The sequence below is a fragment of the Haplochromis burtoni genome, unplaced genomic scaffold (assembly GCF_018398535.1).
Source record: "Haplochromis burtoni strain Fernald_Lab_line unplaced genomic scaffold, NCSU_Asbu1 Contig_2, whole genome shotgun sequence".
In the NCBI taxonomy this organism is placed as follows: Eukaryota; Metazoa; Chordata; class Actinopteri; order Cichliformes; family Cichlidae; genus Haplochromis; species Haplochromis burtoni.
Window position 1 is genome coordinate 2,035,529 of NW_024582363.1, and position 18,003 is coordinate 2,053,531.

At 38.5% G+C, this 18,003-nt stretch overlaps 1 protein-coding gene across 3 annotated transcripts in view; it reads left to right on the plus strand.

Moving 5' to 3' along the window:
• ntrk3b (neurotrophic tyrosine kinase, receptor, type 3b) overlaps positions 1–18,003 on the plus strand; it is a 221,752-nt gene that overhangs the window by 116,450 nt on the left and 87,299 nt on the right. For 2 of the 3 annotated variants that reach the window (XM_005913046.3, XM_005913048.3), the window contains 2 exons: positions 1,283–1,326; positions 3,604–3,706. In XM_005913046.3, the coding sequence (XP_005913108.1) occupies positions 1,283–1,326; positions 3,604–3,706 (147 nt within the window). The remainder of the gene's footprint in view (positions 1–1,282; positions 1,327–3,603; positions 3,707–18,003) is intronic. The other variant, XM_005913047.3, reaches the window with a different exon arrangement.

Genomic DNA, 18,003 nt, shown 5'->3' on the forward strand with positions numbered 1-18,003 from the left:
GGATGAAGGCTTGGAGGGAGATGGTAGTTAGGACACACACACTCGCACTTCAGTGTGTCTGAGCCAGTAGCAGCCAGTCTACCATGTGGCCATTAATTTGCCCACAATTACTCTCTGATGTCCTGGCTGGAAGCCTCAGACTAGAGCACAAGTTCATTTCATTTCATGGCTCTGTCTCATGACACTCTCTATGCCAAACTCTTGTGTGTATAGGTGCAACATCTAGTATTTAAACATGAAGAAATTAGTCCTGCTGACCGCAGATTTCTGCAGCTTGAGCTGAGTACAACAGAAAATTGACGTCCTGTGCGGCTATATAATCTTTGTGCCCTTTTCAGCTGATTTCATTTTACCTGATTTAATATTTGTCAGTCAATATTGTGTTACCTTCTTTTGATTTTTTTTCTGCTTGTATAATTGTGTATAATTGCTAAGCAGCTTGTTGTAATTATTCTGTCTTTCGTATGTGCAAGCACGACCATGTCTTTGTTCAACTGTTCTAAAAACTCACAATGTCTTTTTGTTACTTTTTATGTGAGACTTGAGTCTGACTGGATGGCAAATTTCAGGCTTTGGTAGGAAACTTGTGACAGGTGTCAGATTTGAATATGCATTTGTTCCTCTACAGACTTTTAACTCAACACCACAAAATTTATATTAAAAAAAACCACACACACACTCTGGTCGCCGACATTGTCTCTAGCAATGTTTGATGGATCAAACAAGTGAAGGCGACACGCTTCATGCTTGTGTCAAAATGCTTCTAAAAGGAGGGCAAAGTCTGTTTATGTTTTGAGGCACAACATTTGTACACTATTTATTTCCAGCAGTTTATGTTAAACACACACACAAATGAGAAAACTGCAAATGGATATTTTCAGCTGGCAGTGAGACCCATCTGAAAACATTAATCACACCATTTGGCTTCATGGAGATACTGAAAATATGCTCTCAATTATATATACTAGAGAGCACATCAGGTCACCTAATTCGAGTCTGTTAGGCTGTGCTTTAACCCGTGTAAATGTTTCGCCTATTTAGTGTGATAACGGGTGCATAAACAGGTTCATGCAGTGGAATAACACCACTGCAGATTAAAAAAAACTGCTTATTCTTTTTTATCCGCTGTTTTGTACTTTTTTTCCCTGAGAATACACAGTATGAAGTGTAAAATCATTATACATATTTACTTTAAAAGGACTGTTGCAGTAAACTGCAGTCATTAGAGTGTTTTTTTCCTACCACAGCCACTGATGTCTGCTTTTGTGCTTCTGTGTTGCAGTTACGCCGCCACATCCAAGACCACCAGACGAAGATACATTTGGGGTGAGTTTTCTCCTTAATGATGTTGATGAAACAGCTGCTAAAGATGGGGCCCCTGGTCTCAGCAGAAAGCTGATGTGTGTTTCAACACAAGCATAAACTACTTTTTATTTGTCAAAGACCCCTTGCAGGGCTATTTGCTTGCCTTGACATGCAGCGCTGAGCTTCAAAGGCTACAACACAGCAAACAATGTTACAGTCAGAGTTATATGTTTGGACTTTAATGATGCTGATGATGGTATCCTGCAGTGGATGATGCTGTTTTGAAATGTTATTTAACGTGGGGATTTTGTACAGTTTCTGAAACCAGTGCTGGTGAGTTATTCCACTGGATTTCAATAATGTGCTTTTAATAGACTTTTTTAATAGCACACATGTTGACATGTGCTAGCAGAAACTCCAATAACATCAATAATGGCTGCTGTTATTGAGGTGGAAAGTTTCCGGGACTTGTACATCCATGCTTCCCTGTCATATCCTAATGGAAGCGACACACTGTTAGCGGTAATTATGCCCGTACTTTTCCTGCAATGACCAGCTCAAGTATCTGTAATCAAAAAAACCCTGCAGTAACATCACTGCGTCTCTGCTGCTACATCTGCTTGCTGCCAAATTTGCCACTGATGGTGTTTTAGAATTTTTGCTTAGGGAAAATTAATAAAACTAGAAAAATATGTGGTCCCTAGCTTTAGACCTAATGTTACAGTTATAGCTTTACTACAGAGGCTGTTAAAAAAACACATACCATCCATCGAAATACCCTCTGATTTTTATTTTTTATTTTTTGCTCTACTTGCTTAAGTTGCTCTTTCATTAAATATAAATACAAGACAGAATTGCAATTCCTACAACTTTACAGCTATCAACAGTTTTGGTCACTGTAGATAGTTTCTTCTGTCATAACAACTACATGGGGGTGAAATTTGTTATAGCTCGCCCTTTCACATTTTAGTAATATTTTTTATTCAGATTATTGTCATTATTGTTCTTTTTAGTAATTTTCATTAAAGCTTGACGTTATGCATATTGATGATGAGACTACTTTGAGTGACAGGTGGGTGCCAACTAAGCCACTAGTTATAGGCAGCGCCTCCGCTAGTGTTTGTGGCGTTGCTCCCTTTACGAGTATTTTTATTGCATATTGTTGTCTGACAGACATAATGGCTTGGAACACAGTTAATTGTACTAAAAGCCCATCTATGCTCCAGTTTTGATGAGTGAAATTACAGCATTCTCTTTGCATATTAATATGTACTAATTAGAATGTATCAGTGTGATGTACCCAGAAATACTATGGATGCACCAGGCTACCAAGCTTACCCATACTGGGCAATAGTTTATCGTATCACTCTCACCTATGTGGTCACTTCTGGCCAAAGGGTTTCATAGCCAAACGGTGTTGCACACTGGCACACAGTTTCCGTACTTAAATTATCCAACAGTGTTCAGATAAATACATATTTATATGCAGTATAACATGAGTTTCATTTTGGTTCTGTGTCAGTGTCGTTATATACCTTTTGTCTACCTAATAACATTATATTGGATTCAACACAACTCTTTGTGGGATTATTTTGACTACAGATAACAGTGTTGGGCTACCTCAATATTGAATTTGCCATACAAAAACTACAGTATCTTTATGTGGATTTTAATTAACAAATTATTAAGTTTCAAAATTTCTAGTTCTGTTTAAATGGCATAATATGAATAAACATGGATTAATTGACCTTGAGTTAAATTGCTTAACCAGACTGTAAACTGTAACTGAGTAATGTCCGATTTTCACTGTAAAATACAAAATGCAATCATCAAACAATTACTTTTTTAAAAAAATGAAAGATCCAGAGCAGCAAAAATCAAATATTGTGTGTGGTTCTCATCATCACCTGTAGGTGACGATAAACCCATAAAAAGAAGTTGTGTGCTGTATTTTTAAACATCCTGGTTTATTCAGTTTAAATCAAAAATAACAGGTTTTGATGAGGAGGATAAGCAGGATTTTCCAAAGCAGCAGCAGTAGTCACTTAGAGTCACATCATACAGTAAGTCTGGCTGTAGATGAGAATCGTATTTAAATTACATTCTGTCAACCAGAACACATCACAAACAGGACAGATTTTAACTTTCTTCCACACTGGTGTAATCTACAAGAAAGCAGTTGTCAAAATCTAGTCCCTTAAACTCTGCTTAAGGTGATCAGAAATTTGGAAGGGATTATGATGTGAACACATTCCTCTGATGGCTGCGTGAATCTGACACAGCATCTCCTTTCTGCAGGTTTCCATTGCTGTGGGTTTGGCGGGCTTTGCTTGCGTCCTCCTCCTAGTCCTTTTTGTTCTCATCAACAAATACGGCCGGCGCTCCAAATTCGGTATGAAAGGTAAGTCTACACAGATAGTGAGACAAGCAGATCGTCAGGCAGACAGTTAGCTTTGTTTTTCGCCTTTCTGGCAGTTGCATCATTGTGCAGAATCCATTCCTCCAGCTAATCTTCTCTTCAGTACGTTTGTTCGCTAGAAAATGTACATGTGCGGCTACTGTAGAAGTCCTACTTTTTACTGCATGTTTACTGAACCACTGCTGCTCTTTAGTCATATCCTCAAGAGAACTCAATTAGAATAATAATGCTTTTTTGTCCCTTTGGAATCGGATATAAATTGTCTTTGTGACTGTTTTGTGTTGCTGTATGCAACATGTAACTGGGTGCTATCCATAAATGTCTGTGCATAAAGACAAATCAATATCTGTGCTAGAGGAGAGTACACTTGCCATCGTGATACTGTGCATAGGCCTTATACAAATAAGTGAAAAATTAAAAAACAAACATGAATCGTCTTAATAAAGTGCTGCCAGAACAGCTTCAGTGCTTCTCCTGATTGAGCCTTCAGGACTATACTGGAGGGACTGAACATAATTCTTCTGAAAGGATATCCTCTCATTTGGTGTTTTGATGACAGTAGGGGAGAGAGCTGTCTAACACATGGTCCAGAATCTCCCACAGGAGTTCAGCTGGGTTGAGGTCTCGTGACAGGGAATGCTATAGCGTATGAGTCACATCATTTTCATCAACAGCATTGTCATCCTGGAAAAGACCTCTCCCATTAGAATAGAAATGTTTCATCACCCTGAACAACTTTGTAATGACCCTTCCTTCTAACAAGACAAGTGGGCCGAGGGCATGCAACCAAAATGCCCCCTTGGAAACCACCACAGGGCTCAAGCATTTGAGTTTTTCCCATAATTTGAGACCCGTCTGTATATTCGCTGCATGCTATGTAGGGCGATCACAGAAGGGATCATGAATTAATTAATGGACTTGGGGCTGTCGATCATGATGAGGAATTCAATTGGATTAATGTGGCTTTTGTGCATGCTGAGCTTTCACTTTGGTTCAGCTCCAGGTTTGCTTATCTCTTCAGCGTTGGCGTCGTAGAAGAGGAAAAAGGCGCCTTAGTGATGATTTAGGCGTATAGAGCAGTTCGGAGAGGAGAGGAGGGGGCGGCAGTGGCTCAGGTCCCGCTGGTCCAGGTTCAAGCGTTGACCTGCCCAGGAGCCAACCACATCTCCTGACCAGTTTATGGGCTGAGCATTTGCATGTGTTTGGTGGTTTGTGGTGGGTTGTTTTTGTGGATGACTCAGAACAGACACAATTCCTGAGTCACTTTATGACAAGGTGTGCAGATTCTGTATCCAGATTTTTTTTTGTTTCTGTCAGCTTCTAGCATTTGTCCCTTTTCCTTCTTTAATCCAAATATTTTCTAATTGCATACAATCATGACCCGCACCTCAGACCATGCATGTTCTTCATATGCACTGTAAGTACAGTGTATAGTGTAAGTAGCATTAGCCACTTCCACCTTTTAATTAAGCACTTTACAGGATTAGAGTTCGTTACCTACCTCGGTAAAGAACTCTCTGCTGCAATTATTTGGAGGATGCCAATTATTGCACTGGCCTAAAGCTGGCTCTAATCAAGGATGAGTCTCAGAGTTAATGAGGCTTTATAGACATGTTTGTAATGTCATAGGGACTTTTTATTTTTATTTTTAGCTTTCCTAACAAATAGGTTTATGGAATAAAAGCAAAAGCAATTGGTTTTTTTATGCAGCATGACAGCAGTTGGACCTTCTGCATTTGTCTACACGAGATAAGATTTCATTGATGCTACAGCTGCTTGTTAAAGAAGCTTCTGCTTTACTATAACCTTCTCATGTCTTTATTCAGTAGGTGGAAATGTATTTTACACCCAGCAGACCTGTGTGATATTTATTTACGCCCCCAAGTATGAGTTGCTATTGTCATTTTTTATTTGATTCACAACTTAATATATGCAGCATCAGAAAATCAATATAAATCTGAGTGGAGAACTCACTGCCAGAGATCTGGTTTACAATGTTACCTTTATTTTATACCTACTATCTATTGAAAGGAGAGGCAGTGCTTCATGTTGTTGTCAACACTTAGAGGTTAGTGTGTCTCGATGCTCAACTCTTTGCAAAAGGTTGCTCAAATTCAGTTTTAGTCCTTTCCAAGGAGAAGCGGAAAGGTAATTCTTGATGGGAAGGTACAACTTCAGCTCCGGGTTTTTTTTTTCTTCTTTAAATCACTAAGTGCCATGCAATTCTCCATCAACACTTACTGCTTCATGCCGTATGTTAAGATTCCCCGCTTTGCTCCAAGACACATTTCTCAACAATTTCTGTTCAGACACTTGAAAAGCATTTCTCATAGATTTTTCTCTTGTCAGAATGTTTCCTAGAGTAATTTAAGTTTAGCTGCCTCATTCAAGATAACAAATAGTTTTATAAATGACTGTAATAGTGAGGGAAAAATGAGCACTTTGAAGCTTGAGCAAATCACCAAGTTGAACCATTAGCATTGCTGAAATATACTAGTCTCTTGCATAAATGTCAGCACCATGTAAGGATGTGTAGATGTCAGTTCCTGTATCTGGTACTGTGCTGTACCGTGCTCATTTGTTTGTTCTTATATTTACTTTCGTTTCACTTTAAAACATTAACTGGCTACCTGGCGGGGCAGGTAGGTGGACAAGGCACAGTATTGTGGAAATATGTGTATGTGTATTTATGTAAGATATCTGAAAACACAGCAGGCGTGCAATGAAACAGTAGTTACCAGCTTTGCAGCCAATACTGCAGAGATAAGAGAAAATGTCTAGAGACAACCCAGTGCTGCTTTTCCACAGTGCCATTTGTAGATGATTCAGGATTCTGTTGCCTTGTCAGCATATTGGAGCCATAATGGAGATTCCCAGTCATCAACACATCTCAGAAAGAGGACTAACAAAGCTGTAAAACTGACAAAAGCTCATAAACATTACAAGTGACATAGCAATGCCAGCCAAGTGTCTCTTATCAGCTTAACTATGCAGTGTATTGATGAGGACTTCAGGGTTCAGCAGGTGAGTTTGATGATGTGCTTCAGCACCGAAAACATTCAAGGTCATGAGTGTGAATGCAATAGCAAAATTGTGCATATTTATTTTGTTACAGTCAGGAAGTGAGGAAAAACCGATGAAATATCTGTGGAAAAAAAGCTTTTGATAAAATAGCAGTACAGCGCAACAGAGAAAAAAGCTTTTTGCCACCTGCATTTTTTTCCACAGTTAAATTGAGCATTCACTATAACTCCAACATATATATACGCAACGTTGATGTAGTTCAGTGGAAATAAGAGATACTACTATACTGTACGACTTAAAGATAGGTGATGTCAGTGTGGACTCTTTCAAGACGTCATGCTGCTTTGTAATAAAGCCCCTGATGTGACCACATTGTGTGTATTTTCCCCTCCCACACTTGTTCTGAAGAATCAGCTGGAAGGCTTGAAGAAGTCATTACCTTTGGATGGAGCCATAATGGATTTTAGCTCCACTAAATCACTGTGGCTCTTTTGGTAGTTGGAGTTTGATCACTGACCGTTTCTGGGCATCCAATAAAAAAGTTTATTTTTTTCCTTTTTATTTGTTTTGAGTGTGTGTGTGTGTGTGTGTGTGTGTGTGTGTGTGTGTGTGTGTGTGTGTGTGTGTGAACTGCAGTCAGTTGATTTGCTGGTATGTCAAGGTTTAACGCCAGATCAGTCCCCTGGCTGCCCTGCATTTACAGCTCTGACTGATACACAGCTGTTTGGTTTATGTGGTTGTAATCGTGGTTATATGAAAGATACTTTACACACGTGTGTGTGTGTGTGTGTGTGTGTGTGTGTGTGTGTGTGTGTGTGTGTGTGTGCATATCTACTCATACTGTAGATAACCTGTTGCTTTAATCAATATGTTGTCAACTCACCTCCCAGCTAAAACATCTTGCAGCCCAAGCATCAGCCTCATCTTTCAAATTGTGACTCACACCAGTGGGCTTTGAAGTGTCTTTCACGCAGATTTTTGTCAGCAGGGAATCAATAATGCTTCTTTAGAAAAAGACACTCAGCATGTCAGTAATAAGTATTGAGCTCCCCTGTCATCTTTTCTTATGTTCTGGGGGGAATTACCCCACCCCTGCTGCTGGAAATGCAGCCAATATACAACAAAATGTATATCATTTTGTCACCTTCCCTGTCTTTTCAATAAAACCTTGTGAGTCGTAAAGGAGGAATACAGTAGACTGGCCCTGTTAAACTGGCTGCAGAACCATGAAACTTTGCAAATTAAACTCAAGTAAAAATATTTTTGCATCTAACATTGATCCCAGTAGTTAAACCTGGGTTGGGGATTCGTTAACAAGGTTAAAAATTCTAAAAATCCCTTATCGTGAATAGCCTTCATATGCTCCTTCTTGTGTTCTCACTCAAATTTTTTGTCGTCATTACAACATATCCAGTTTTGAATTTTCTAAATCAAGTAGATTCAAGCCAATTCCGAGGGTCCCGGCGGACTTTGGGAATCGATGCCTCATTCTGCTGCACATATCCGAGCTCATCCACAATAGCTGCTGGCAGTTGCTATGTGTTTACACAATGAGCAAATGATACAGGCACTATTTCTGGCCGCATTTCACTACAGAGTTTTGATTGGAAATATACAGTGAAGGAACAAACATGTCAGGGGAAAGTGACAAATGATGAGTGAGGTGTTTATACATCAGCACTGCAGAGACTAATGTTTCATAATAAACTATGAGAAACTTGTTCAGTCTGCTATTTTTAGTTTATCACCTACAGTGCACTCACATAGCTTTATATACACCTTTTTGTTATTTGTCATATCGACAGAACAAAGTGATTTCGTTTTGTTTACCACTCACAACCATCTTGTTTTCCTGTTTCACCTTACAGGTTCAAAATTTCTACTACAACACAGTCACTTTATGCCTAGTTTTTATTGTACAGTAACTTTTATTTTTAGCAATTAGGTCCATTTGATGTTAGGCATCTCAATTTAACACTTAACATACTAGAGCATATAGTATATTTAAATTTTAGGAAAAGCTTCATTATTATTGTTATTATTATTATTGTAATTTAATTGAAACATGTAGACTTCAGTTATTCTATATTGATTATACATAAATTATATCCAAGATATAAATAGAGTCTGAAGGAAGAGTGAAGAGATACACAATCCAAGGTGCTTAAGGTCCAGTCTGAAGTTTCTGTAGTCTGTGACAATTTGAGGTGCCATCTGCTGGTGTTGTTGTTGGTGGGTCCGCTGTGTTTTATCAAGCCCAGAGTCAACAGAGCTATCTCACAGGAGAGGCAGGTTTGGATGCTTCATGCAGATTTACTTTTCCAACAGGACTTAGCACCTGCCCACCGCGCCTAAACTACTACCTAATGGTTTGCTCACTATATCATTACTGTGCATGACTGGCCAGGCAACTCGTCTGGCCTTAACCCTACAGAGAATCTATGGGCTATTGTCAAAGCGAAGATGAGACACACCTGATCCTAAACACCACTGTGAACACAACCTGGGCTTCAACACCTCAGGAGTATCAAAATGTGATTGCCTTCGTGTCACAAAACTGATGCAGTAACTGCCAGTAAAGAAGCCCCAATCAAGTATTAACTATGTGAAATGAATACTTTTAAGAAGCTAGAGTTTCTATGCTGCAAAGCCTTTTTGAAATATCCTAATCAGAGATACTGAACTTTACATTTTTATTAGCTATAATCCAAAGCAAAAATATTTGCCTTTATAGTTGAGGAATAGACTATATCTGAAAGTTTACCTTTTGAATAAAAAAAATACAATATTCAGATTCTTTACTGGTATATTGCACATTTAGTAAAAAGCAAAGAAGTTTGAGAAACACAGCAGCTTTAAAGCACTATAGGTACATGCACCAGTACTAGTTTATGTTGCTGAACTTGTAGACTTTTCTCTGTCCATAATTCAACAAAGTAACCTTGAAGCCATGAATTCACACTGCTCTGGCCCCTTGTCGTGGTCATCAGAAACATTGAGAAGTTGATTTTGGCTTTTGCAAATTCTATGTAAATAACCTTTGGTTTGCACTGGACCTGGTTTGACGCCCAGAGTTGCAGCGTATTGGCAGCACCATCTTAGATTGAAGTGATCAGGAGCAACTTCGGTTTCCGTTTCTTGGCTAAGTGCATTTCAGCACATAGTGAGGCTGGAGCTTGAACAGGGATTGAACATCCTGCAATTAGTGGACAGCTAGATCTATTACTCGAGCCATGATTGCCTTCACATAGGTGTGGCATAAATGGCGCTAACAAGGAAGGTAAATTAAATTTACTATACAGTGACAGCATCCTGTTAGGGTCTTATTAATGTAACTCCCTAACCACAAACACAGTGGAGCTACGTGTGTGGGGAAGGTCACTGTCTATTCCTTTCACAGAAGCTGCAAAGGTTCAAGACAGAGGCTCAGGAGAGCAGCAGGCAAGCTAACCATCAATCATGGCTGTCAATCATTGCAATCATCAACCACTGGCTTCAGCCTCCAGCTATGGAAGATGCCACTTGGTATAGATACTAAAACGAGACTTGAATATGTAACTATAGTTGTGTGAATTGTGACTGTCAGATGTTATGTCGAGACATCAAAATGATCAGTGGTGTGGGTGGTCAGGGATGGGATGTTGCTGATGTTGGCTGTCAGGAAATGTTTTTTCTGAATCTGTGAAGCATGCATATTCTAAAAAAATCATGGTGTTAATTTGACCTCCACAAACTGGATGAATTCCAGGTCACACCATACATCAGCATGACTGACCCGCCAATTCACTCCCCCGCTGGATTGCTGTCATGCTGAGCTTAATGTTTCAGTTTGCACACCTTACTTTACTCTGCTGCTCTTCTTTCTGTTTTAAGGAGCGTGTTAACTCCTTCCTTTCTCTCTTACACCCACACTTTATCGTGATGACAACGTATGTTCCTGGCAACTAATTTGCTAGTTGCTTAAACAAGAGAAAAAATGAGACTAGTCGACTTGTCTAAAGGACAAAAAACCCTCCGAAATCTTTTAAAACTGAGACTTTAAATAGATGAAATTAAACATAAAATGCAATCAAATTAATATTTGTGTGTATTTTATGAACTATATAAAACTGTCAGTAATGTTTTAAATGATGCAAGAATGTGCTGCACTTTCCACTGTTTATAATGTTGCAAATGCACACGGTGTCAGATTAGTTTGCAGATTAGCAACAGCATCCAGAGAACATGTATGCGGTTGTATATTAATATAAGAAGAATAATGCATTCAGAACATTTCTGGCACCAACTAGCAAAGGCAGCAGCATGTGAACGTTTAGTCGACTAGTCATGCATATTCCTAACGACAACTGGACTGAAGACTTCATGTGTATATTTAATTTTAGCCTATTTTACAAATGCATTTATCAGTGATTTACGGTCATGCTGCTGATGTTAAGAAAGCGTCCAGTGCTTGGGCACAGTTAGTGATCACACCAGATGCTAGTTATCCTCAAATTCTCAGCCATGCCTGAACATGACACACAGAGATCACAGCAGTCAAAAGAGCTGGACTTGGTAAACTCTGAGAGATATTTTATTATGGTTGCATGAGATTATTTGCTCTTTTCTAAAGCTTGTGGGATCATATTGATTTTTTAAACTGCCTCCAAAATGAATGTTTTGGGTTCAGACATTCAGACAAAACAAGCAATAAATCTCTTGGAAACTGTGATTTCTCACAGTTTACTGATATTTGTTTAGCCAGAGGTTCATTGATAAGTTGACAAAGTGACTCCGATCTAGAGTAAAAGCAGGTGGTAATTACAGAATTTTTGGTTTTGGTTTTTAGTAACTGTCCTCTTTCATTCTAAGTTATATGATTAACACAAGGCCAGCCACTTAAGACGAGCAACATACTACAGTTTCTGGATAAACTACCTCTGTTAATATAAAGCTATTGTAAATGATGTCCTAAACGAATAACTGTCCCATCAATGCTGAAAAAACAAGACGTCCGAGTGACATGAAGCATAACTAGTGGGAACGGGCAGCTTGCTGCCTCTGAATCAGTCAGTAACAGTCTCCGCATGTAAGCAAATTTAGCTGTTCAGTTAGCACTGCTACTCACAGTGTTCAGATAGTATTTCAGTCATTATCTCATTGTGGAAACTAAACCTGTGACATTTTTCAGACTTTTTACCCGTCCGCTCTCTAAACAGTTTTCAGGGTTTTTAGATGGGCAGATAGACAAGTACATAAATCACAGAGACGCCCGCGAACTCACTGACTTGCACACCGACACTGAAGTACACACATTCACACACAAACCATACCCCGCGGCCTGCCAGCCTCTGTGATCCACACGTGTGTGTCAGGGTGACTTACCCTCCTCTCCGCTACATTACCTGAACCAGGCCTGGGGATGATCAACCCACCCACCCACACACACACACACACACACATAGATAGAGAAGTATTTACTGCATCACTGCCTCACTCGGCCTCCAGTGACCAGATTGAGCTCTGCTGCTAAGCACTGAGACATGCCCGTCTAAAGACAGATAGACACTCTGTGTGTCTGTGAGGAAAACAACTTTCAATTAAAAGTTCTTTACTTGTCTTCCTAAACATTAAAGGGACTTAAATGGACCATTTTTCTTTCAAATTTAATGAACAGCACTGCAAAGTAGCTACATACATTTACTCCAGCAAACTTTATTCCTGCATTTGCTTTGTAGTTTCAATCTTCTCTTAATTTCAGAGGGATTTTTTTTCTTTAGTCCATTTCATGGCCAGCTATTCATCAGATAAAAATTTAAAGAGATTAAAATCTTTTACATAGAGAGATCAAATGTTTCATTACTTTAATACACAAGTCAAATCTGATGATGTGTGATCATATAAATATACTAACAAACTTACACTAACAAAAAAAACATTTTTTTGTTAATGTATTTGTTGAAGTATCACACTAATGGAACTATAAAGTAAAAAAAACAACCTTGAGAGAGTATGCTGTATGGATATGTTTACAAACAATTATGGAAAAATGATTTTCAATATTAATTATGTAACTTGGCTTATTTCATGTTTAGTGTTGGGAGCTAATATTGGAAATCAATAGAATGTGCATGGAGTCACTTTAATTAAAGGTCAGAAAATAGAGCAAGGGCAATCATATAAATATATTGCGACCATAATCAATGAAAAACTGAATTTTGATGAGAATTGCAAATCGGTCTACAAAGGTACAAAGGTTTATTCATTCTTAATTATGGTTCCCATCCTCTACGGGGTCAATTTCAGCTTCTTCCTCGGGATGGAGGTTTCTAGTTCCAAGATGCAGAAGAAAGTGTTATAAAAAACAGCTTTGTTCCTGCTGCCATCACTAAACTTAATAAGAACTGTTTTTTGATTTGATTCATCTTATCTAATTACCAAATATGTGTCGTCGCGTTTAAATAGGTGTGTGTGTGTGTGTTTTCTAAAGGGATGCCAAATGCTATCATTTCTCTGTAAAGCAAATTTACCTACGCGTATAAAATAAAGAAACCTTGAACCTTAAGTTTAAAACATTTTAAATGGTTTGAACCTAAATTTTAACCTTTATGTACGCTACTCCCAGCAGGTCTCAACACCAACTTCCATAAACTGATGGATGCAGCTGAAGGGCTTTTACACATCCATCTGGAGAATCCCATATTTTAGGGGCTAAATCACTATTTACAGGTTGATTTAGTTTGTCCATGGTTGCTGTACATCTGAAAACCACTTTGGACCCCTGCCTCTACCCAAGCATATCATTTCAGGCTCCTTCTGACTAAATCACTGTCACGTCTATTGTCAATTATGCTGGCTCCGTTCTGTGCTCAGATCTTTCTTCTCTTTTTCCTGCAATATGATACCCAAGTGAAAGAGAGGATTGAAAGCCCCTAAAACAGAGCAATACTGTCAAATATTAATTACTGCAGATGGAAATGACAATATTTTTGTTATTTATTTATTCTTTGTGTCTGTTGTACACATTGCATTGGAAATATTTTTGCAGATTGACTATAGTGGCAAGTATAAGCAGTGTGAAATCCATAGGAACAGTTTCTGTGCATATCTTCCATCTTCATTTAGGTTTTCACATTTAAGACATCAAGTCACATATAAAAAGAAACCTCAGCATCATCTACCAAACACAATGAAACGGATCACTAACCGCGTGTCTGCTGCACAAACTGTGTTTACCCTTTGCTCAGTTGGTACAGCACCGTCATCCTAATTGGCTGTAATTCATTCTTGTGAACACATGCGACAGATGGGGACTGCTAAGAAAATAACAACAGACCCACCAGGAAGAGCTCCTTTCCCTCATTTTCTTCCTTTTATACATCTCGTCCTAGAAAAGAAGGACATTTTTAGGAAGTAACGTTAATCTCACCGTCATCTCTGCCGTCATATTGTTGCTGCTGATGCATGCCACAGATTGCCAGAGCTTTTAGTTAAACCCTAAAAGGAATTGGATGCTGCCTGCCACCTCTCAGCCACAGCATGATCTCACATGTCCTTCTTTAGTTCTTTTTGCACCTTGAATGGAAAATGAAAAACAAAAAAAGGGCTGTTTATTTATTTATTTCATTTAAAAGTTGCATGAGAGCCTTCCTAAGGAGTTTGGCTGTGGTTCTGTGGATATTGAGTGCCAGGGTGGCCCGAGGTTGTTGCTGCGGAAATGCTGTTCCTCATACAAATAGGATTTCTATTTTTTGCAGGGTTATTTATTTTGGATTTTCAGCACTAGACTTCTAATAGCTAAGTGCCTCATGTCCTTATGATGTCTTTCTGTGGAGATGGTCACTGCTTTGCTGTGCCATGCATTATAACCCCAAGTAAAAGGCAAGGCTTGCAGAGTGGTCTCGTTGAATGCTTTCATTGGGTGTTTGGAAGCTTCTTCCCTTTTAAGTCTTTGCCATCAATAGTTCAGAAGGCTGTCTTCAGTCTTCTGAGTTTAACAATAGCTTAATATAGCATTTTTAAAATGTCAGAGTATTGCAGAATACAGCTGTAGGAGTAGAAGAAGGCTTTCTGAATTGCTGCACCAATTTAGATTGATCCCCAAGAGGAATTGTTCCATAAATGTCATGTTTGCGCCTCTTTTTCAGCCATATGATGGTAGAAGAACTAACTGTGTATGAGGTTAAAGCGTTTTGCTTTACAAGAGAATGAAAATTTACAAGTTACAGTAAAAAGCGAGCTGTCGGTCTTTTCTCGATAACTTGTATTGATTGAAAAAAAGTTCCAAAATAAAGGTAATCCAGTGATGTAACAACAGCACGTGCTGGACATTGTTTTTGGGTGGAGGACGTCCTTCTTGGTTTTCCAGCAAGGTAAATTTGTGTACAACAGTTAGTAACAAAATACAGGTTAATGGTGAAAGAAAAACAAAATGTAATAATACAAATTATTATATTTATTATAATAAAAATCACAGGCATACTTTACAAATGTGCACACGCAAAAGCGCACCAAAACAAAAGAGGGGCTGCTAGTCATTCATACAAATACTATTCATTGACAGATACATCAGCCTGTAGATGATAGTCCATATGACGTGTGAGTCTGCAGGAACAGGACACCTTTCAATTCTTCTCTGAGGACCCCCATAAAAAAACAAAAAAGAAATTGTCACAGACAATTGACCTCGAACTCTGGAGGCCATTTCTTCTTACTGACCTAACTTATCAACACTCTATGGGCAGCAATACACGTGGGTAATGGTGACACTGCTAGCAAGAGAGGCTATGGGAGTGAGATAATTAAATCCACTGTGCAACAAATGAGACCAAATGTATACACACACACACATTAAGAGTTATGTTTAAATAATGAGTAACTGGTAATTGTGTAGCAGACATTGTGTGGCTGTCTGTTCACATCCATTTGTTGTCATTACTGCAATAATGTGTCTTGCTTTGTAAGAGAACTTCTGAGTGGACTAGACAGTATTTTTTAGTGTTTTTTCTCAAATTGAGACATTTAGTGTCAGTCTAAACAGTGCACATCAACAGTGCTTTTGTTCCAATATCAATTAAGTAATTTGTCTTTATGTCAATAGAATGCCAAATAGTCTTTTAATTTTCACACCTTTTTTTTTAAACCTGGGCTTAGCGTCACATTTCTAAAAATGCATCCCGCTCAGCACACCCACATCCTGTTCTCAGCCATTTCCCGTTGGCCATATTTCCTTTTAGGGTTTTTATTTGTAAGAGAATTCTGATCGTATAACAAGTAACCATAAATACATTTATTTCTGCTTTGAACTTTAATTCAACCTCCCAAACATACAGCACATCCCTCATCCTGGAAGGCTCTGCTGATGATTAGTGTGCTCATTTTTTTCTGCAGTTTACATGGGGCCTTGAAATAGACTCTTGCGGTATTGTGCTGATGAGTTTCTTCCAAGATAATGAACATTAAGGGACTGATTCTCACTAGACAACCCTCTTGGAGTACAGCAAAGTCAGCTTGGACAGCATTTTCTATGTCTTATAACTCAGAACAGACTGTTCCCTGTTGACTGCAAAGTGTTGGTAAGGGTTATTTCAAAGTGCTGCCCTTATTGTTACCATTAAAAAAGACAGGTTACTGGCAGTTTCCAGCTAACGTTATATATGATAGCCTAGCCCAAATTTTAGCGCGTTCCCTTCAATGCAGCAAGTTGGAACAACAGCTCAGCTACAAACAGACTGGAGAGACTGTAACCTGTGGTGTAACCTGCAGTGTAAAACTATCCCAAACAGCAGGCTGAATGAAGAGGTGTTGCTCAGTCATAAACCTCCAGCCAGTAGAGCTCAGCATCCCAGCCCTTTGTTCCCCTCGGGAAACCTTTGGCATGACTCCAGTTTGGATTTTCTACATACGGATGCTTTTCTCATTATACTGCACAAGAGAGCATCCACTCAAAGGTGGGAAGGTGATTTAAGGGGTCTGCATGGATATTCCTGCCTAATCTTTAAAAAAAGAAAGAAAGAAAAGCAAAATCAAAAGCAGGGTCACAGTACTGAAGAAGAGAAAGCGGCTGTGAAGGTTTTTAGCCCCCACTGTAAGCAATAGTTAATTCAGTGTGAATTTTAGCCACCGGCCCAGGAAACAGATCATATTATGTAACAACCAAATGTAGGGTGCCGCATGCTCACTCCCACGCTGGACAGGATTGTGAGTCTTATATTCTGACAAATATAAAATAGCAGCTCTTGGATGGCAATTAATTTCTTTGCTAAAATAAAGATGATGTGACAGTATGTGACAGCTTTATATAGTTAAATAGGTAAGAGTGAGCACATTTACTACAGAATATCCAACTATAGCTATCGATAAGTAAATATTGCACTCTTGGTTTAGTATACTGAGAAGAGAAGACCTATTATTTAAACTTAAATTCCTAGTATATGCGTTTAATGGTGTAATATGTATTATCTAGGGGTATAAATGTCCTAAATATAACAGCCTTATGCACACTATTCTTGACAGTATAAATAAAGTCAATATCTTTGTTCTGTTACAGAGAACTTTAAATTTATATGTAAGCTTTAGCAAAAGAACATGTCTGTGAAAGTTCATTTCTAAACTGTGATCTGAACTTTTGTCTTCTCAGAGGTCTGTGACATATGAGTGAGAGCTGTGTGACTGCGTTTAAAGTCAGAGCATTTCAAATTTTACAACATTGTTAAATAATCCGTTTTTCTAAATAAGGATTAACACTGTCTTACCTCATCTAAAGTTATCTACAGTCCCAGACTGATCCAAAAATGAAATCATGGTTACCTCTCCTTAATTGGGAATTCAACGTATGATGTGTGGACTGGGAAAAAAATTATGGCTTAAGATCAGCTTGTCAGGAAAGGCAACTAAAGCTCCCATCGTTACCTTCTCTAGTTGTTCTGCTGTTATATTTGTGTTATAGTTGCAGACTATTTTGCCAAGTGGCAACAATGATGAACTGTATATTTTAATTACTCAAAAAAATATTTTTCACTTAAAAACCATCACATTTGCAATTAAGAAGCTTCAAAAGGAAAAAACGTTGTCCTGTCCTATACAAGACTCTGAGGATTGTATGTCCATTATTGAGCTCCTTGTACTGTATAATTTTCTATTCATAAGACTCAGCTTGCAACACATACTTAAAAATTAAGTATTAATCCATTTGGGTGCAGAAAGGGTCACTTTCACAACTAATTCATAGAGTGGGATGAGCACAGATGCCTTTTCAATTCAATTTAAAACTCAGT